Source organism: Panulirus ornatus, chromosome 32, assembly GCF_036320965.1.
Source record: "Panulirus ornatus isolate Po-2019 chromosome 32, ASM3632096v1, whole genome shotgun sequence".
In the NCBI taxonomy this organism is placed as follows: domain Eukaryota; kingdom Metazoa; phylum Arthropoda; class Malacostraca; order Decapoda; family Palinuridae; genus Panulirus; species Panulirus ornatus.
Window position 1 is genome coordinate 14207866 of NC_092255.1, and position 20287 is coordinate 14228152.

The 20287-nt window shown below is 41.5% G+C and overlaps 2 protein-coding genes across 7 annotated transcripts in view; one reads left to right on the forward strand and one right to left on the reverse strand.

Annotated features, from left to right (window-relative positions):
- Nle (notchless protein homolog 1) overlaps positions 1-20287 on the forward strand; it is an 82821-nt gene that overhangs the window by 11346 nt on the left and 51188 nt on the right. For all 3 annotated transcript variants that reach the window (XM_071680972.1, XM_071680970.1, XM_071680971.1), the window contains exons 6-7: positions 14494-14603; positions 19415-19570. In XM_071680972.1, the coding sequence (XP_071537073.1) occupies positions 14494-14603; positions 19415-19570 (266 nt within the window). The remainder of the gene's footprint in view (positions 1-14493; positions 14604-19414; positions 19571-20287) is intronic.
- Positions 1-20287, reverse strand: part of LOC139759058 (intraflagellar transport protein 27 homolog) — a 225593-nt gene that overhangs the window by 9761 nt on the left and 195545 nt on the right. For 2 of the 4 annotated variants that reach the window (XR_011714986.1, XR_011714987.1), the window contains one exon: positions 12155-14592. The exons of 1 other annotated variant lie outside the window; for it this stretch is intronic. The gene's annotated coding sequence lies outside the window, so the exon portion shown is untranslated. Of the gene's footprint in view, positions 1-12154; positions 14593-18181; positions 18418-20287 lie in introns of those variants that run through there. One more of the 4 variants, XR_011714989.1, reaches the window with a different exon arrangement.

Sequence of the window (20287 nt, forward strand, 5' to 3'; positions counted from 1 at the left end):
AAAAATTTAAAAAAAAAAATTTTTTAAAAAATTAAAAAAATTTAAAAAAAATTTTTTATATTTTTAAAATAAAAATTTTAAAAAAAATTTTAAAAATTAAAAATTTTAAAAAAAAAGGTAGCGTTAAGAACAGGAGGGGCCCTTTTGAGGGATACCCTCACCTTGGCCCCTTCCTGTCTTCTTTGAAAATTTAAAAAAAAAAAATGAGGGGGAGGATTTCCACCCCCCGCCCCCCTTTCCCTTTAGTCCCCTTTGACACGCAGGGAAACGGGGAAGAAATTCCCTTTCTCCCTATATATATAAATATTATATATATATAAATATATATATATAAATATATAATAATATATATAAATATATAATATATATTATCCCTGGGATAGGGGTGAAAGAATACTTCCCCGAAAATTCCTCCGGAAAAAGAGGCGATAAAAGGCGGGGGGGGCCAAAAAACCCTCCCCTCCTTGTATTTTTTAACTTCTAAATGGGAACACAGAAGAAGGAGTCACGCGGGGAGTGCCATCCTCCTCGAAAGGCTCAGTGGGGTGTCTAAATGGGGGGGTGTGTGGATGTAACAAGATGTGAAAAATGAGAGATGGGTTTATATTTTTTGAGGAAAGGAACCTGGATGTTTTGGTTTCGGGAGTGAAACGAAGCCAAGGGTAAAGGGAAAGAGTGGTTTTGGAAAGGGTCTTGGGATAAATCAGGGTTAGTGAGAGGAAAAGACAAGGGAAGAAGTAGCAGTACTCCCTGAAACAGGAGTTGGGGATTTATGTGAAGAATTTAAGAAAGTAAATTCTCGTTAAATTTTGGGGTAAAACTGAAAGTTGATGAGAGAGAGGGGTGATTTTTGTGGCATATCACCTGGGCATGAGAAGAAATCATAGAAGGCAAGTGTTTGGGAGCAGCTGAATGAGTGGTGTTAGTGGTTTTTGATGCACGAGACCGGGTTATAGTGATGGGTGAATTTGAATGCAAAGGGAGTAATGTGGCAGTTGAGGGAATAATTGGTATACATGGGGTTTTCAGTGTTGTAAATGGAAATGGTGAAGAGCTTGTAGATTTATGTGCTGAAAAAAGGACTGGTGATTGGGAATACCTGGTTTAAAAAGCGAGATATACATAAGTATACTGTATGTAAGTAGGAGAGATGGCCAGAGAGCGTTATTGGATTACGTGTTAATTGACAGGCGTGCGGGAAAAAAAGAGAGACTTTTGGATGTTAATGTGCTGAGAGGTCCCAAACTGGAGGGATTCTGATCATTATCTTGTGGAGGCTAAGGTGAAGATTTGTAAGGTTTTCAGAAAAGAAGAGTGAATGTTGGGTGAAGAGGGTGGTGAGAGTAAGTGAGCTTGGAAGGAGACTTGGTGAGAGTACCAGGAAAAGACTGAGTAAAAGAATGGAAAAAGGTGAAAAACAATGGAAGTAAGGGGAGTGGGGGAGGAAAGGGATGTATTTGGGAATCAGTGATGGATTGCCAAAAGATGCTTGTGGCATGAGAAGCGTGGGAGGTGGGTTGATAGAAAGGGTAGTGAGGGGTTGGATGAAAAAAGTAAGATTATTAGTGAAAGAGAAGAGAGAGGCATTTGGACGATTTTTTGCAGGAAAAAAATGGGAATGAGTGGGAGATGTATAAAAGAAAGAGACAGGAGGTCAAGAGAAAGGTGCAAGAGGTGAAAAAGAGGGCAAATGAGAGTTGGGGTGAGAGAGTATCTTTTAAAATTTTTGGGAGAATAAAAAGAAGTTCTGGAAGGAGGTAAATAAAGTGCGTAAGACAAGGGAGCAAATGGGAACTTCAGTAAGGGCGCAAATGGGAGGTGATAACAAGTAGTGGTGATGTAGAAGGAGATGGAGTGAGTATTTTGAAGGTTTTTGAATGTGTTTGATGATAGAGTGGCAGAATATAGGGTGTTTTGGTCGAGGTGGTGTGCAAAGTGAGAGGTTAGGGAAAATGATTTGGTAAACAGAGAAGAGGTAGTAAAAGCTTTGCGGAAGATGAAAGCCGGCAAGGCAGCAGGTTTGGATGTTATTGCAGTGGAATTTATTAAAAAAGGGGGTGACTTATTGTTGACTGGTTGGTAAGGTTATTAATGTATGTATGACTCATGGTGAGGTGCCTGAGGATTGGCGGAATGCATGCATAGTGCCATTGTACAAAGGCAAAGGGGATAAGAGTGAGTGCTCAAATTACAGAGGTATAAGTTTGTTGAGTATTCTGGTAAATTATGGAGGGTATTGATTGAGAGGGTGAAGGCATGTACAGAACAATCAGATTGGGAAGAGCAGTGTGGTTTCAGAAGTGGTAGAGATGTGTGGATCAGGTGTTTGCTTTGAAGAATGTATGTGAGAAATACTTAGAAAAGCAAATGGATTTGTATGTAGCATTTATGGATCTGGAGAAGGCATATGATAGAGTTGATAGAGATGCTCTGTGGAAGGTATTAAGAATATATGGTGGGGGGGCAAGTTGTTAGAAGCATGAAATGTTTTATCGAGGATGTAAGGCATGTGTAAAGTGTAGGAAGAGAGGAAAGTGATTGGTTCTCAGTGAATGTAGGTTTGCGGCAGGGGGGTTGATGTCCCCCAGGGTTTTTTAAATTTTTGTTTTAGGGATGGGGTTGTTAGGGAGGTGAATGCAAGATTTTTTGGAAAGGGGGGAAAGTATGGTCTGTTGGGGATGAGAGGGTTTGGGGAAGTAAAATTCAGATTTTTTTCGCTGATGAAAACAGCCCTGGGGCTGATTTATGAAAACTGCAAAACTGGACGGGTTTTTGGTAAAGTGTGAGAAAGAAAAAAGCAAGAGTAAATTTTAATAAGAGCGGGTTTATTAGGTACAGTGGGGTTTGGGGGCAAGTAAATTGGGAGGAAGGGTTTGAAGGGAAAAAAACTGGGGGGAAGTAAAGTGTTTTAGAAATCTGGGGGTGGATCTGGATGGATGGAACCATGGAAGTGGAAAGGGGGATCATAGGTGGGGGGGGGGGGCAAAAATTCGGGACCCTTAAAAATTGTGGAAGCGAAAACCATTATCTTGGAAAGAAAAAAGGGGTATGTTTGGGGGAATAGGGGTTTCCCAACAATTTTTTAAAATTTTTTGGAAAGGGGGGGCTATGGATAAATTGTGCGAGGAGGTGGAGTTTGGGAAAAGGAGATGTTTGGGACAATTGTGGTGTGGGTGGTTTAAAATTGGAAGAAAAGAAAAGGGTAAAGAAAGGTAAAAATAAAAAAGGGGGTTTGGGGGAGCAAAAAGGGTTTTTTTGAAAGGGTTTTGGGACAGGGAAAAGAATGGTGGGGAAAGATTGCCCAAAGGGGAAAAAAAATTTGGAGGTGGAGGGAACGAGAAGGGAACCCAAAATTTTGGAGGGGGAAAAGGATGGAGTGAAAAAGATTTTGAGCTATCAGGGCCTGAACATGTAGGAGGGAGAAAGGCTGCCAAGGAATAGAGTGAATTTGAAATGATTTGGTATACCGGGGATCAACTACTGTCAATGATTGAACTACCAGGCAAAGTGAAGCTCTGGGGTAAACCATGGAAAGTATTGTGGGGCCTGGATGTGGAAAGGGAGCTGTGGTTTTGTGCATTATACATTACAGCTAGAGACTGAATTGTGAACGAATGATGGCCTTTGTTGTCTTTTCCCCCCCATCGCTACCTTGCACACAAGCGGGGGGAAGGTGGTGTCATTTCATGTGTGGCAGGGTGGCGACAGGAATGAATAAAGGCAGCAAGTATAAATTATTACATGTGTATATATGTATATGTCTGGTGTATATATGTATTATACTTTAAAATTTTAATATGTGCGTATGTGGACGTGTATGTATATACATGTTGTATTGTGGGTTGGTTGGGCGAAAAACATTCTTTCATCTTGGGGGGGTTTTCCTTTACCTCACTAATATGCGGGAGACAGTGACAAAGTATACTAAGAATAATGATGATCGTAAAAAAAGGCGAGAATATTAATTATTTTTTCATAAGAGAATAACAAATAAAAAAGAATGGGTGCGAGACATTTTGTTTTTCTCTGTCTGTTCCTGCACTACCTCACTCTAACATTGTGATAACAATCAAAAATTAAAAAATTGTAAAGATGATTCAAATCCCACCCATTCCACCCCTTTCCTCCCATCAACACCAAAGCTAATTCATTTTTTGTCAACAAGGTTCTTATATTAGAATTTCTCAGCCTTATTGTTGAGTGTTCATAAACCGCAATTTAGACTTTTTGGTTTGGATTAAAAACATTTTCACTCTGGATTTGCATCTTGAATGTATATAATGGAAGTGTGTGGGAAAGATGAGGAATGCAGTAATTAGTTTAAATTAAACTGAGGCAAAAGTAGGTGAAAATAAGAGATAATTAACGTGGATACACCTATTCTAAACTTATGAAATGTCTTACCACCTACAAGGAAAGGCAACTTATGTGAGATATAAAATCAGAGGCTTACCAGTTTTATGGCATGCTAGCTCAAGGAGAATGGTGTATTTTAGTATGCTTGGTTGAATACATATGATATAAACATTAATTGCCAATTTTAAAATTTAAAATTGAAAATTGCCAACTCATAATCACTCATCAAAAACATTGATAATATCTGTATTTGTCTTATGTAGGCATTATGATACAGAACACACACTACATAGCATATCATTGACATTATAAATCCTGAATTATCTAATTTATGGCAAAAACAAAGTTTAATGCATGAGGTTTCAAAACAAGCCCCCCATGCGGGGCAGCACAAATGGGACCCAGTGTCATTTTTCTGGTTGAGGAAGTGGCAGCAAATGGTGAGCATGATGTACAAACTTTTTTTTTTGTCATATTTCACTGAAAGAAATGCGTATATTATGACCTGTCTAATTCACAACCAAAGGTTAAAAAAAAAGGATTCATAAATTTCTTGGCGTCTGCCGTTTAGTTTGGATATTATGAAACTTTTATATCTTAATCTGAAATAAATTCTTTCATCCAGGGTGACCTCCTCCTTACCTGGACAGCAGAACTGTTCTGTCAGTTTCATTTAGTCCCGATGGGCAACATATTGGCTTCCCGGTTCTGGGGATCTACTGTTCGCTTATCTGGGATGTCTACACACCGAAACACCGCACTGTTCACTTGCCAAAGGTGAAATTTGTGATGCCCATAATGAGAAATATAATCATATGTTATTACCATACAGTGGTTAAATTGATGAGACCTACTACACGTTGTGTAAAAAAAATTATACATTTCCCTTTTCCATAGCCAGAGGTTGAACTATTATGTTGACATTCATCTTTCATTTCAGTTCAAGCTAGAAGTTTCAGTTTTCCTAAATTATTTCTACATTTTTCATATGTATATATATGTATATGTGTGTGTGGTATATGTGCTATGAAAATGTTTGGGGTAAGTTTTTTTTTTTTTTTTTTTTTTTTTATTTTTTTTTTTTTTTTACCGAGTCGGGGCGTTGTCGGGGGGGGCGGGGGTCCCCCTTGTCGCGTTTCGTGTTAGCGTTCTCACCTGTCCCGCGCCCCTCGGGGTCATCCGGGTGTCGTCCTCTCCCCCGTCTCCTCCGGGGGGGTGCCGGCGGGGGGGGGGAGTGGGGGGGGTTGGTGGGTTGCTGGGTGGGTGGGGGTGTGGGTGTCGCATGTTTTCCCGCCCTGGGGGGGCACTGTGTCGGAGGGGTGGGGGGTGGGGTGGCGGGGGGGGGGGGGGGGGGGGGGGTAGTGGCGTTTGGTATGGGGTGGGGGGGGCGGGGGGGGGGGGGGGGGTGCAGGGGGCGGTGCGCTATGGAGCTTGCGGGGCGTGGGGGCGGTTGTGTTCTGCATTGGGTTCTGGGGATGGCGCGGGGGGGGTTGGGGGGCATTCTTCTCTTTCCGTCTGTTTCCCCTCCGTCCTTGCGCTAGGTTCCCAAGTCTGAACGCTTATCCAGCGCTCTAATCAGCACGCTAGCGTAACGGACGACAGCGCAGGTATCTACACAACCCGAATAAAAACTGCAGAAGAGTAAACGCGACAAGACAAAACAACAGTACAGAAATCAGAAACAATAACTAAGTGGGCCCCAACACGCGTCCTGTGCTCATCTGTGTCCCCCATCGTGGCCTCTTTTTTCGGGCAGTTGTCATGTGCGGCATTGTTTTTACAGGTTCAGAGATGCGAGTGCGTTCTCTTATGGCATTGCGTCGGTCAGTAGGGCGTAAATTGATTCAGTTCGATCTCAACAAGACGCGGAAGTGGTGGTGTCTTTCCAGTGTATGGGGGGTGTATCTTCTCTTGGTTCACGGCGTACTCATTTAGGCGATCGTGGGGTGGGGAGATGAATGGGTAGACTATAGGTGTATGGGTAACACAAGGCAGTTCTTGAGCGCATACTTGAGTGATTCAAATTTGGTGCCAAGGGGAATCTTGGTCAGCTGAGGGAGGGGGACAGGGAGCGAGTTATTCAAATTGGCAACACCTTCATTATATAGTATGCACAAAAATTTCATGTCCCAACTATTCGACCAAATGCTGACCTTCTTGCCCTCCTTTCAATGCCCTCGCTGGTCTAAATGAGATACTCGACGATTAAGGAGGCACCGGGTACATGTATCGTGCAGGTTCAACAATAGAAGAGTGTCACAAGTTTATTGTCGCCTTTCCACTCTTATCAAGCTATACGTGTCTCAATTAGTGGCGTAGTGTTGTTCTACCCTCTATGTTTTCACGATTGTCCTTGGATGTGAGGTTGAACGGTGGCGGGGCGTCCACAATTCCGCTGCGCGGGCGTTGTCGATACGATACAGGTGAAGTCTTAGTTCGTCAGCTGTTGTGAGCCACATGATCATTATCGTTATTCTCTTAAGCTTTTTTATTGGGGGGTCATTCTGGTGCTAATGGTGGACGGCTATAATGAGGGCATTCAAAACTCCATTGACTTTCCGGAGAGGGAACAATTGGGGCCCTCTTCGTGCGAAAATAGATGGGGCGATGCGCGGTTGCATAAACCTACGCATATACTTGGGCTCTGTTAGAGGTCCACAGAATTCTAGACATAAGTCACGTGAGTATGTAATAATGTACAGATAGGCTACTGCTTATCGCTCATTTACGTTGATGTCTTCACTCGTATCATAATGATCAATACATAACCATACACCTCACACCACTACACACCATTGTTCCTCAAACATCATCTCAGTTCCAGCACATCCATCTCCTGCCGCACAACTCTATCCATAGCCCATGCCTCGCAACCATACAACATTGTTGGAACCACTATTCCTTCAAACATACCCATTTTTGCTTTCCGAGATAATGTTCTTGACTTCCACACATTCTTCAAGGCTCCCAGAATTTTCGCCCCCTCCCCCACCCTATGATCCACTTCCGCTTCCATGGTTCCATCCGCTGCCAGATCCACTCCCAGATATCTAAAACACTTCACTTCCTCCAGTTTTTCTCCATTCAAACTCACCTCCCAATTGACTTGACCCTCAACCCTACTGTACCTAATAACCTTGCTCTTATTCACATTTACTCTTAACTTTCTTCTTTCACACACTTTACCAAACTCAGTCACCAGCTTCTGCAGTTTCTCACATGAATCAGCCACCAGCGCTGTATCATCAGCGAACAACAACTGACTCACTTCCCAAGCTCCCTCATCCCCAACAGACTTCATACTTGCCCCTCTTTCCAAAACTCTGGCATTCACCTCCCTAACAACCCCATCCATAAACAAATTAAACAACCATGGAGACATCACACACCCCTGCCAAAAACCTACATTCACTGAGAACCAATCACTTTCCTCTCTTCCTACACGTACACATGCCTTACATCCTCGATAAAAACTTTTCACTGCTTCTAACAACTTGCCTCCCACACCATATATTCTTAATACCTTCCACAGAGCATCTCTATCAACTCTATCGTATGCCTTCTCCAGATCCATAAATGCTACATACAAATCCATTTGCTTTTCTAAGTATTTCTCACATACATTCTTCAAAGCAAACACCTGATCCACACATCCTCTACCACTTCTGAAACCACACTGCTCTTCCCCAATCTGATGCTCTGTACATGCCTTCACCCTCTCAATCAATACCCTCCCATATAATTTACCAGGAATACTCAACAAACTTATACCTCTGTAATTTGAGCACTCACTCTTATCCCCTTTGCCTTTGTACAATGGCACTATGCACGCATTCCGCCAATCCTCAGGCACCTCACCGTGAGTCATACATACATTAAATAACCTTACCAACCAGTCAACAATACAGTCACCCCCTTTTTTAATAAATTCCACTGCAATACCATCCAAACCTGCTGCCTTGCCGGCTTTCATCTTCCGCAAAGCTTTTACTACCTCTTCTCTGTTTACCAAATCATTTTCCCTAACCCTCTCACTTTGCACACCACCTCGACCAAAACACCCTATATCTGCCACTCTATCATCAAACACATTCAACAAACCTTCATATATATATATATATATATATATATATATATATATATTTTTTTTTTTTCATACCATTCGCCATTTCCCGCGATAGCGAGGTAGCGTTAAGAACAGAGGACTGGGCCTTTGAGGGAGTACCCTCACCTGGCCCCCTTCTCTGTTCCTTCTTTTGGAAAATTAAAATAAAAAAATGAGAGGGGAGGATTTCCAGCCCCCCGCTCCCTTCCCTTTTAGTCGCCTTCTACGACACGCAGGGAATACGTGGGAAGTATTCTTTCTCCCCTATATATATATATATGTATATATATATATATATATATATATATATATATATATATATATATATATATATATATATTATCCCTGGGGATAGGGGTGAAAGAATACTTCCCACGCATTCCTCGCGTGTCATAGAAGGCGACTAGAGGGGACGGGAGCGGGGGGCCAGAAATCCTCCCCTCCTTGTATTTTTTTTAACTTTCTAAAATGGGAAACAGAAGAAGGAGTCACGCGGGGAGTGCTCATCCTCCTCGAAGGCTCAGACTGGGGTGTCTAAATGTGTGTGGATGTAACCAAGATGTGAAAAAAGGAGAGATAGGTAGTATGTTTGAGGAAAGGAACCTGGATGTTTTGGCTCTGAGTGAAACGAAGCTCAAGGGTAAAGGGGAAGAGTGGTTTGGAAATGTCTTAGGAGTAAAGTCAGGGGTTAGTGAGAGGACAAGAGCAAGGGAAGGAGTAGCAGTACTCCTGAAACAGGAGTTGTGGGAGTATGTGATAGAATGTAAGAAAGTAAATTCTCGATTAATATGGGTAAAACTGAAAGTTGATGGAGAGAGATGGGTGATTATTGGTGCATATGCACCTGGGCATGAGAAGAAAGATCATGAGAGGCAAGTGTTTTGGGAGCAGCTGAATGAGTGTGTTAGTGGTTTTGATGTACGAGACCGGGTTATAGTGATGGGTGATTTGAATGCAAAGGTGAGTAATGTGGCAGTTGAGGGAATAATTGGTATACATGGGGTGTTCAGTGTTGTAAATGGAAATGGTGAAGAGCTTGTAGATTTATGTGCTGAAAAAGGACTGGTGATTGGGAATACCTGGTTTAAAAAGCGAGATATACAAAAGTATATGTATGTAAGTAGGAGAGATGGCCAGAGAGCGTTATTGGATTACGTGTTAATTGACAGGCGTGCGAAAGAGAGACTTTTGGATGTTAATGTGCTGAGAGGTGCAACTGGAGGGATGTCTGATCATTATCTTGTGGAGGCTAAAGTGAAGATTTGTATGGGTTTTCAGAAAAGAAGAGTGAATGTTGGGGTGAAGAGGGTGGTGAGAGTAAGTGAGCTTGGGAAGGAGACTTGTGTGAGGAAGTACCAGGAGAGACTGAGTACAAAATGGAAAAAGGTGAGAACAATGGAAGTAAGGGGAGTGGGGGAGGAATGGGATGTATTTAGGGAATCAGTGATGGATTGCACAAAAGATGCTTGTGGCATGAGAAGAGTGGGAGGTGGGTTGATTAGAAAGGGTAGTGAGTGGTGGGATGAAGAAGTAAGATTATTAGTGAAAGAGAAGAGAGAGGCATTTGGACGATTTTTGCAGGGAAAAAATGCAATTGAGTGGGAGATGTATAAAAGAAAGAGACAGGAGGTCAAGAGAAAGGTGCAAGAGGTGAAAAAGAGGGCAAATGAGAGTTGGGGTGAGAGAGTATCATTAAATTTTAGGGAGAATAAAAAGATGTTCTGGAAGGAGGTAAATAAAGTGCATAAGACAAGGGAGCAAATGGGAACTTCAGTGAAGGGCGCAAATGGGGAGGTGATAACAAGTAGTGGTGATGTGAGAAGGAGATGGAGTGAGTATTTTGAAGGTTTGTTGAATGTGTTTGATGATAGAGTGGCAGATATAGGGTATTTTGGTCAAGGTGGTGTGCAAAGTGAGAGGGTTAGGGAAAATGATTTGGTAAACAGAGAAGAGGTAGTAAAAGCTTTGCGGAAGATGAAAGCCAGCAAGGCAGCAGGTTTGGATGGTATTGCAGTGGAATTTATTAAAAAAGGGGGTGACTGTATTATTGACTGGTTGGTAAGGTTATATAATGTATGTATGACTCATGGTGAGGTGCCTGAGGATTGGTGGAATGCATGCATAGTGCCATTGTACAAAGGCAAAGGGGATAAGAGTGAGTGCTCAAATTACAGAGGTATAAGTTTGTTGAGTATTCCTGGTAAATTATATGGGAGGGTATTGATTGAGAGGGTGAAGGCATGTACAGAGCATCAGATTGGGGAAGAGCAGTGTGGTTTCAGAAGTGGTAGAGGATGTGTGGATCAGGTGTTTGCTTTGAAGAATGTATGTGAGAAATACTTAGAAAAGCAAATGGATTTGTATGTAGCATTTATGGATCTGGAGAAGGCATATGATAGAGTTGATAGAGATGCTCTGTGGAAGGTATTAAGAATATATGGTGTGGGCGGCAAGTTGTTAGAAGCAGTGAAAAGTTTTTATCGAGGATGTAAGGCATGTGTACGTGTAGGAAGAGAGGAAAGTGATTGGTTCTCAGTGAATGTAGGTTTGCGGCAGGGGTGTGTGATGTCTCCATGGTTGTTTAATTTGTTTATGGATGCGGTTGTTAGGGAGGTGAATGCAAGAGTTTTGGAAAGAGGGGCAAGTATGAAGTCTGTTGGGGATGAGAGAGCTTGGGAAGTGAGTCAGTTGTTGTTCGCTGATGATACAGCACTGGTGGCTGATTCATGTGAGAAACTGCAGAAGCTGGTGACTGAGTTTGGCAAAGTGTGTGAAAGAAGAACGTCAAGAGTAAATGTGAATAAGAGCAAGGTTATTAGGTACAGTAGGGTTGAGGGTCAAGTCAATTGGGAGGTAAGTTTGAATGGAGAAAAACTGGAGGAAGTAAAGTGTTTTAGATATCTGGGAGTGGATCTGGCAGTGGATGGAACCATGGAAGCGGAAGTGGATCATAGGGTGGGGGAGGGGGCGAAAATTCTGGGAGCCTTGAAGAATGTGTGGAAGTCGAGAACATTATCTTGGAAAGCAAAAATGGGTATGTTTGGAGGAATAGTGGTTCCAACAATGTTGTATGGTTGCGAGGCGTGGGCTATGGATAGAGTTGTGCGCAGGAGGATGGATGTGCTGGAAATGAGATGTTTGAGGACAATGTGTGGTGTGAGGTGGTTTGATCGAGTAAGTAACGTAAGGGTGAGAGAGATGTGTGGAAATAAAAAGAGCGTGGTTGAGAGAGCAGAAGAGGGTGTTTTGAAATGGTTTGGGCACATGGAGAGAATGAGTGAGGAAAGATTGACCAAGAGGATATATGTGTCGGAGGTGGAGGGAACAAGGAGAAGTGGGAGACCAAATTGGAGGTGGAAAGATGGAGTGAAAAAGATTTTGTGTGATCGGGGCCTTAACATGCAGGAGGGTGAAAGGAGGGCAAGGAATAGAGTGAATTAGATGGAGGTGGTATACCGGGGTTGACGTTCTGTCAGTGGATTGAATCAGGGCATGTGAAGAGTCTGGGTAAACCATGGAAAGCTGTGTAGGTATGTATATTTGCGTGTGTGGACGTATGTATATACATGTGTATGGGGGTGAGTTGGGCCATTTCTTTCGTCTGTTTCCTTGCGCTTCCTCGCAAACGCGGGAGACAGCGACAAAGCAAAAAAAAAAAAAAGAAAATGTTTACCATAATAAAAAGTTACTCTGTGATTGACTCAAATTTTTATTTTGACATCTCACTTTATAAAAAGCTGGACATTCCATATCTCAAAAGGATTTATAAATTAGAGGATGAGGTCTTATGCATATGTTCCATGCACTTTAACAAGGGTGCATCACAGTCATCAACAGGAAAATAGTACACCAAAACACCGCACTTCATTTGCAAAGGTGAAATTTATGATGCAATTGTTATGAGAAATATAATCAGTATGCTTACCATAATAAAAAGTTACTCTGTGAGTGACTCAAATTTTTATTCTGACATCTCACTTTATGAAAAGCTGAACATTCCACATCTCAAAAAGATTTATAAGTCAGAGGATGAGGTCTCATGCATATGTTCCATGCACTTCAACAAGGGTGCATCACAGTCAACAAAAGGAAAATAGTACAATGCTGCTACGAACCTTCTTGCTCTAGAGAGAAGCCCACATTACCTTGCTTCTAAATGTGTTGTATTTTAGAAGCTGCAGGAGCCTTATAAAAGAGATCTTACAGTTACATAATGAAAATAGTCATAATGATAATACTTTTTTTTTTTTTTTTGCCGCTGTCTCCCGCGTTTGCGAGGTAGCACAAGGAAACAGACGAAAGAAATGGCCCAACCCACCCCCATACACATGCATATACATACGTCCATACACGCAAATATACATACCTACACAGCTTTCCATGGTTTACCCCAGACGCTTCACATGCCCTGATTCAATCCACTGACAGCACGTCAACCCCGGTATACCACATCGATCCAATTCACTCTATTCCTTGCCCTCCTTTCACCCTCCTGCATGTTCAGGCCCCGATCACACAAAATCTTTTTCACTCCATCTTTCCACCTCCAATTTGGTCTCCCACTTCTCCTCCACCTCTGACACATATATCCTCTTGGTCAATCTTTCCTCACTCATTCTCTCCATGTGCCCAAACCATTTCAAAACACCCTCTTCTGCTCTCTCAACCACGCTCTTTTTATTTCCACACATCTCTCTTACCCTTATGTTACTTACTCGATCAAACCACCTCACACCACACATTGTCCTCAAACATCTCATTTCCAGCACATCCATCTTCCTGCGCACAACTCTATCCATAGCCCACGCCTCGCAACCATACAACATTGTTGGAACCACTATTCCTTCAAACATACCCATTTTTGCTTTCCGAGATAATGTTCTCGACTTCCACACATTCTTCAAGGCTCCCAGGATTTTCGCCCCCTCCCCCACCCTATGATCCACTTCCGCTTCCATGGTTCCATCTGCTGCCAGATCCACTCCCAGATATCTAAAACACTTTACTTCCTCCAGTTTTTCTCCATTCAAACTTACCTCCCAATTGACTTAACCCTCAACCCTACTGTACCTAATAACCTTGCCCTTATTCACATTTACTCTCAACTTTCTTCTTTCACACACTTTACCAAACTCAGTCACCAGCTTCTGCAGTTTCTCACATGAATCAGCCACCAGCGCTGTATCATCAGCGAACAACAACTGACTCACTTCCCAAGCTCTCTCATCCACAACAGATGATATTGATAATATTGATAATAATAATGGAGCATTGCTGTACTGTGCCTCCTTATGGCAAACGGCAAGTAAAAAGACACCTTGTGCAAGGTTGTATCATCATAGTACAGTCTTGTTGAAGAACCTATCCCAAAGGAATACATCCTTTCCCTGCTACTGATTGTCATGCAGCCTTGAAGCTGCAAGAGGAGTCCTGTGGTCTTATGATGATGATGGAAGTATGGACTAGTGTGATCATTTTTTATAATTCTTTTTGTGTCTGAAGGCTTCAATCATAGACAAGCCTTCATCAAGGCCAGGCTTCAAGAGGAGAGGAAACAACAATGATTGCTTAGTTTTAATCAAAATTAGACCAGCAGTCCTGACATGGACAGTACAAGATAGTTCAGAGTATCACTAACATAACTAAGTCAGAGCAGTGGATGGCTGATTTTTACAGCTTGCATGATGGAGGATTAGTCTGATCTGTGGCTTCTTTATCAACAAACATTTTGAGCATTGTTTTCAATAGGACACTGACTGCATTGATGGCAACATGTAACTGAGCAAACTTCATTCCCATTGCATTCATGTCAATTCAAGATTTTTTTCTTTTCCTTGGGTGATGTGTCTCTCCAGAGGCATCAGTCACATCAACTCAACTCATATGAGGAAGAAAATAGCTTCTACAATGTTTCAAAAGTATTTATTCACCTTGATATTGTAATTCATCTTTTCCCTGGGTTTTGTAGTTTCTTATTTCTCCATGATCCATCTTGATATATATTTTTCACTTTAATAACATTTGGATTTCAGGTCATCGGCATTGGGTGTTGGCAACAGCTTGGTCTCCAGATGGTATGCATTTGGCTTCTGGATGTAAGGCTGGACAGATCCTTATCTGGGACCCAACAACTGGGAAGCAGGTCAGAGTTTAAAAGCACATTCCATATTTTGCTTTACCATATGACCTTATGATATTCTAGTTTTCATTCACAGATCAAAATATTTTCTAGCATTTAAGTGTAACAATTAGTAGTTATTTCAGTATCTTCAGTACATCAGTAATGGTTCCTATGCAGTATAAATAGATTCATGCATTCAAGTATTCACACTTAATTATCACTGGCCTTAACTCGAATACATGGCAGTCCATTCCATATTACAAAGAAAAAAGTGAATCTCTAGTAAATGTAGCCTTATGAAGTCTATGATATATGGGTGTGCCTTCAGTATAATAGATAACAGTGAACAGTGTTATCACCAGGCTTATTACATCACAAATGTTTTGGTACCTTCTGTATATTGATGGAATGATTATGTACTATATACATATACTCTTTAGGGTGTCTAAATGTGTGTGGATGTAACCAAGATGTGAAAAAAGGAGAGATAGGTAGTATGTTTGAGGAAAGGAACCTGGATGTTTTGGCTCTGAGTGAAACGAAGCTCAAGGGTAAAGGGGAAGAGTGGTTTGGAAATGTCTTAGGAGTAAAGTCAGGGGTTAGTGAGAGGACAAGAGCAAGGGAAGGAGTAGCAGTACTCCTGAAACAGGAGTTGTGGGAGTATGTGATAGAATGTAAGAAAGTAAATTCTCGATTAATATGGGTAAAACTGAAAGTTGATGGAGAGAGATGGGTGATTATTGGTGCATATGCACCTGGGCATGAGAAGAAAGATCATGAGAGGCAAGTGTTTTGGGAGCAGCTGAATGAGTGTGTTAGTGGTTTTGATGCACGAGACCGGGTTATAGTGATGGGTGATTTGAATGCAAAGGTGAGTAATGTGGCAGTTGAGGGAATAATTGGTATACATGGGGTGTTCAGTGTTGTAAATGGAAATGGTGAAGAGCTTGTAGATTTATGTGCTGAAAAAGGACTGGTGATTGGGAATACCTGGTTTAAAAAGCGAGATATACATAAGTATACGTATGTAAGTAGGAGAGATGGCCAGAGAGCGTTATTGGATTACGTGTTAATTGACAGGCGCGCGAAAGAGAGACTTTTGGATGTTAATGTGCTGAGAGGTGCAACTGGAGGGATGTCTGATCATTATCTTGTGGAGTCGAAGGTGAAGATTTGTATGGGTTTTCAGAAAAGAAGAGTGAATGTTGGGGTGAAGAGGGTGGTGAGAGTAAGTGAGCTTGGGAAGGAGACTTGTGTGAGGAAGTACCAGGAGAGACTGAGTACAGAATGGAAAAAGGTGAGAACAATGGAAGTAAGGGGAGTGGGGGAGGAATGGGATGTATTTAGGGAATCAGTGATGGATTGCGCAAAAGATGCTTGTGGCATGAGAAGAGTGGGAGGTGGGTTGATTAGAAAGGGTAGTGAGTGGTGGGATGAAGAAGTAAGATTATTAGTGAAAGAGGAGAGAGAGGCATTTGGACGATTTTTGCAGGGAAAAAATGCAATTGAGTGGGAGATGTATAAAAGAAAGAGACAGGAGGTCAAGAGAAAGGTGCAAGAGGTGAAAAAAAGGGCAAATGAGAGTTGGGGTGAGAGAGTATCATTAAATTTTAGGGAGAATAAAAAGATGTTCTGGAAGGAGGTAAATAAAGTGCGTAAGACAAGGGAGCAAATGGGAACTTCAGTGAAGGGCGCAAATGGGGAGGTGATAAGTAGTAGTGATGTGAGAAGGAGATGGAGTGAGTATTTTGAAGGTTTGTTGAATGTGTTTGATGATAGAGTGGCAGATATAGGGTGTTTTGGTCGAGGTGGTGTGCAAAGTGAGAGGGTTAGGGAAAATGATTGGGTAAACAGAGAAGAGGTAGTAAAAGCTTTGCAGAAGATGAAAGCCAGCAAGGCAGCAGGTTTGGATGGTATTGCAGTGGAATTTATTAAAAAAGGGGGTGACTGTATTATTGACTGGTTGGTAAGGTTATTTAATGTTTGTATGACTCATGGTGAGGTGCCTGAGGATTGGCAGAATGCGTGCATAGTGCCATTGTACAAAGGCAAAGGGGATAAGAGTGAGTGCTCAAATTACAGAGGTATAAGTTTGTTGAGTATTCCTGGTAAATTATATGGGAGGGTATTGATTGAGAGCTTGAAGGCATGTACAGAGCATCAGATTGGGGAAGAGCAGTGTGGTTTCAGAAGTGGTAGAGGATGTGTGGATCAGGTGTTTGCTTTGAAGAATGTATGTGAGAAATACTTAGAAAAGCAAATGGATTTGTATGTAGCATTTATGGATCTGGAGAAGGCATATGATAGAGTTGATAGAGATGCTCTATGGAAGGTATTAAGAATATATGGTGTGGGAGGCAAGTTGTTAGAAGCAGTGAAAAGTTTTTATCGAGGATGTAAGGCATGTGTACATGTAGGAAGAGAGGAAAGTGATTGGTTCTCAGTGAATGTAGGTTTGCGGCAGGGGTGTGTGATGTCTCCATGGTTGTTTAATTTGTTTATGGATGGGGTTGTTAGGGAGGTAAATGCAAGAGTTTTGGAAAGAGGGGCAAGTATGAAGTCTGTTGGGGATGAGAGAGCTTGGGAAGTGAGTCAGTTGTTGTTCGATGATGATACAGCGCTGGTGGCTGATTCATGTGAGAAACTGCAGAAGCTGGTGACTGAGTTTGGTAAAGTGTGTGAAAGAAGAAAGTTAAGAGTAAATGTGAATAAGAGCAAGGTTATTAGGTACAGTAGGGTGGAGGGTCAAGTCAATTGGGAGGTAAGTTTGAATGGAGCAAAACTGGAGGAAGTAAAGTGTTTTAGATATCTGGGAGTGGATCTGGCAGCGGATGGAACCATGGAAGCAGAAGTGGATCATAGGGTGGGGGAGGGGGCGAAAATTCTAGGAGCCTTGAAGAATGTGTGGATGTCGAGAACATTATCTCAGAAAGCAAAAATGGGTATGTTTGAAGGAATTAGTGGTTCCAGCAATGTTGTATGGTTGCGAGGCATGGGCTATGGATAGAGTTGTGCGCAGGAGGATGGATGTGCTGGAAATGAGATGCTTGAGGACAATGTGTGGTGTGAGGTGATTTGATCGAGTAAGTAACGTAAGGGTAAGAGATATGTGTGGAAATAAAAAGAGCGTGGTTGAGAGAGCAGAAGAGGGTGTTTTGAAATGGTTTGGGCACATGGAGAGAATGAGTGAGGAAAGATTGACCAAGAGGATATATGTGTCGGAGGTGGAGGGAACGAGGAGAAGTGGGAGACCAAATTGGAGGTGGAAAGATGGAGTGAAAAAGATTTTGTGTGATCGGGGCCTGAACATGCAGGAGGGTGAAAGGAGGGCAAGGAATAGAGTGAATTGGATCGATGTGGTATACCGGGGTTGACGTGCTGTCAGTGGATTGAATCAGGGCATGTGAAGCGTCTGGGGTAAACTATGGAAAGCTGTGTAGGTATGTATATTTGCGTGGAAGTATGTATATACATGTGTATGGGGATGGGTTGGACCATTTCTTTCGTCTGTTTCCTTGCGCTACCTCGCAAACGCGGGAGACGGCGACAAAAAAAAAAAAAATACATATACTCTATGAGTAACATCTGTAAAAGATATATACATATAAGCACAAGAGGGGACATTTTGGCTGTGTCAGCAACAGCTCCACAAACTGTGTAATACCTTCCTCTTATGTCTGGAGGTCAAGTGCACGTGACATGCCTTCGGAAGAAGTTCAGCATCCATATGCCCCATCTCCCATATCCATACCCAGATATTAACCTTGGAATAGTGGCAGGAAATCCGTTCATATATATATATGCAGATGGAGAAGTCACGTGGGCAATGCTGCATCTATGCAGATGGAGTAGTTAAAGGGGCCAAAAACAATAGAATTAGTTTAGCTAGATACTATAGTTGTCTTTAGAAGAATAGATTGTAAAGGTATATGTAAGAAAGATGTGTTGGGTAAGGAGAGTGTTTGAACAACTTATGAAGATTGCAGATTAAATGAACATACAACTGTGCAATAATCATTGTCCTTTGAACCAAAAATGTGAATATTACATTTATAAAACAATCTATATCATTGTACTTTTGATAATGAATTTAAAATTTTCCCTCTATTATTTATAATTCGTTTCCTATTTACATACGGTGGATCAAGTGCATTCAGCTCCTGATTATTTATACACATTCCCATGTCCACTGTGTTAAAGTGAAACATAAACTTCCACATTAATGTAAGCACTACTTACTTTTTTCTTTTGCATACATGACACCCGTCTGTACATCCACACCTGCATTCACATTAGAAACATTTTCACTGCTCCTAACCACGAAAATTATTGCTCTGGCATCTTCATCTAAATATCTGTAGCTTCCATTCAGTTTTCTCTTTACGGCTGTTCATCTCATCCTTATTTTACTTCTTGTATCTGTTGATTGACTTCTGTAGATTCCCTTGGCCAGTTTTTCATCTGCAATATATTCTGCATAGCTATATACATCCCTAAAGACTTGCCTTCAAATCCCTTTCTAATGATTTCTTCTTATCACTTACCCTCATTTCATCATTCTGCACTGCTTCATGCATGAGAGCCAATCCAAGATATGGACAACTTATTGCATTTACCAGAGTTGTCAATACTTTGAATATATCATTGCATTGCTTAAGTATGGACTACATCTGGTTCTTTCCTTGAAGTATACAGATGGTCTTTCCAGCAATAAACATAGTTGTTTTCCTATTTATTGAAATTCCTCATTTGTTTCGTAATTGTAAATCAAGATGAATGTAATATTTGCACCTTACTAATGAATTACTTCCCTTCCTGTTTTTCTCGTGCAGATGGGTCGGGCACTAACTGGCCACAAACAGTGGGTTACATCACTTTGTTGGGAACCTCTCCACTTAACATGTGATGGTGAGAGCAAAAGATTAGCATCAGCTGGAAAGGATGGAGATGTTAGAATATGGAATACCAAGCTTGGTTCATGTGAAAAGGTATGGATGTTTCATACTTCAGGTGGAAATTATGTAAACGCTTTTCATGTACACGGTTCTTGTTTGTGCTGATTGTTCTCTTTAGAAAATTTCTGTATATCAATCTGTATGTGTGTTTCTATCAAATATGCTGTCTCACACTTCATAGCAGAATCTCCATATGCCACATTTTCTACAGATTCTGCCACTGAGACATCTCTTTTTCTTACACATTCCCCCTGTCTTTTGTCACTTCTTTTCTGAACCTGGTGGATGAGTAGCTTTTCATGTCTTTATCAATTAATTTGAGTAACAGTTAATATATGAAGCTCAAGAGCTATACTATAGGCACTCTTTAGCAAGAGTAGCAGCTGGTTTCATTTATTTTGGGCAAGATGGCAAGGGCAACTGAGTGCCCTAATCATCACAACTAGAATGGCTTAAACCAACCACAACCCTGTTTCTACACAGTACTAACATCAAAAAAGAATTAATTGACAAATAATATCAAAAAAGAATTCATTAACATTTACAAACATTCTCAGACCCAAAACCATGCCTCACCTGCCTGGTCATCCACCCTTTCAAAAGTAAGCATAAAAAGAACTGCAAACCACACAAAAGAAGGCCTGCAAAATAATCATTGGCTACCTAGTAACAACAAATATTCATTACCTACACAACAAAACGAATATACTTTCAGTACATACTTTCAATACAATTTCTCTTCAGTACTAT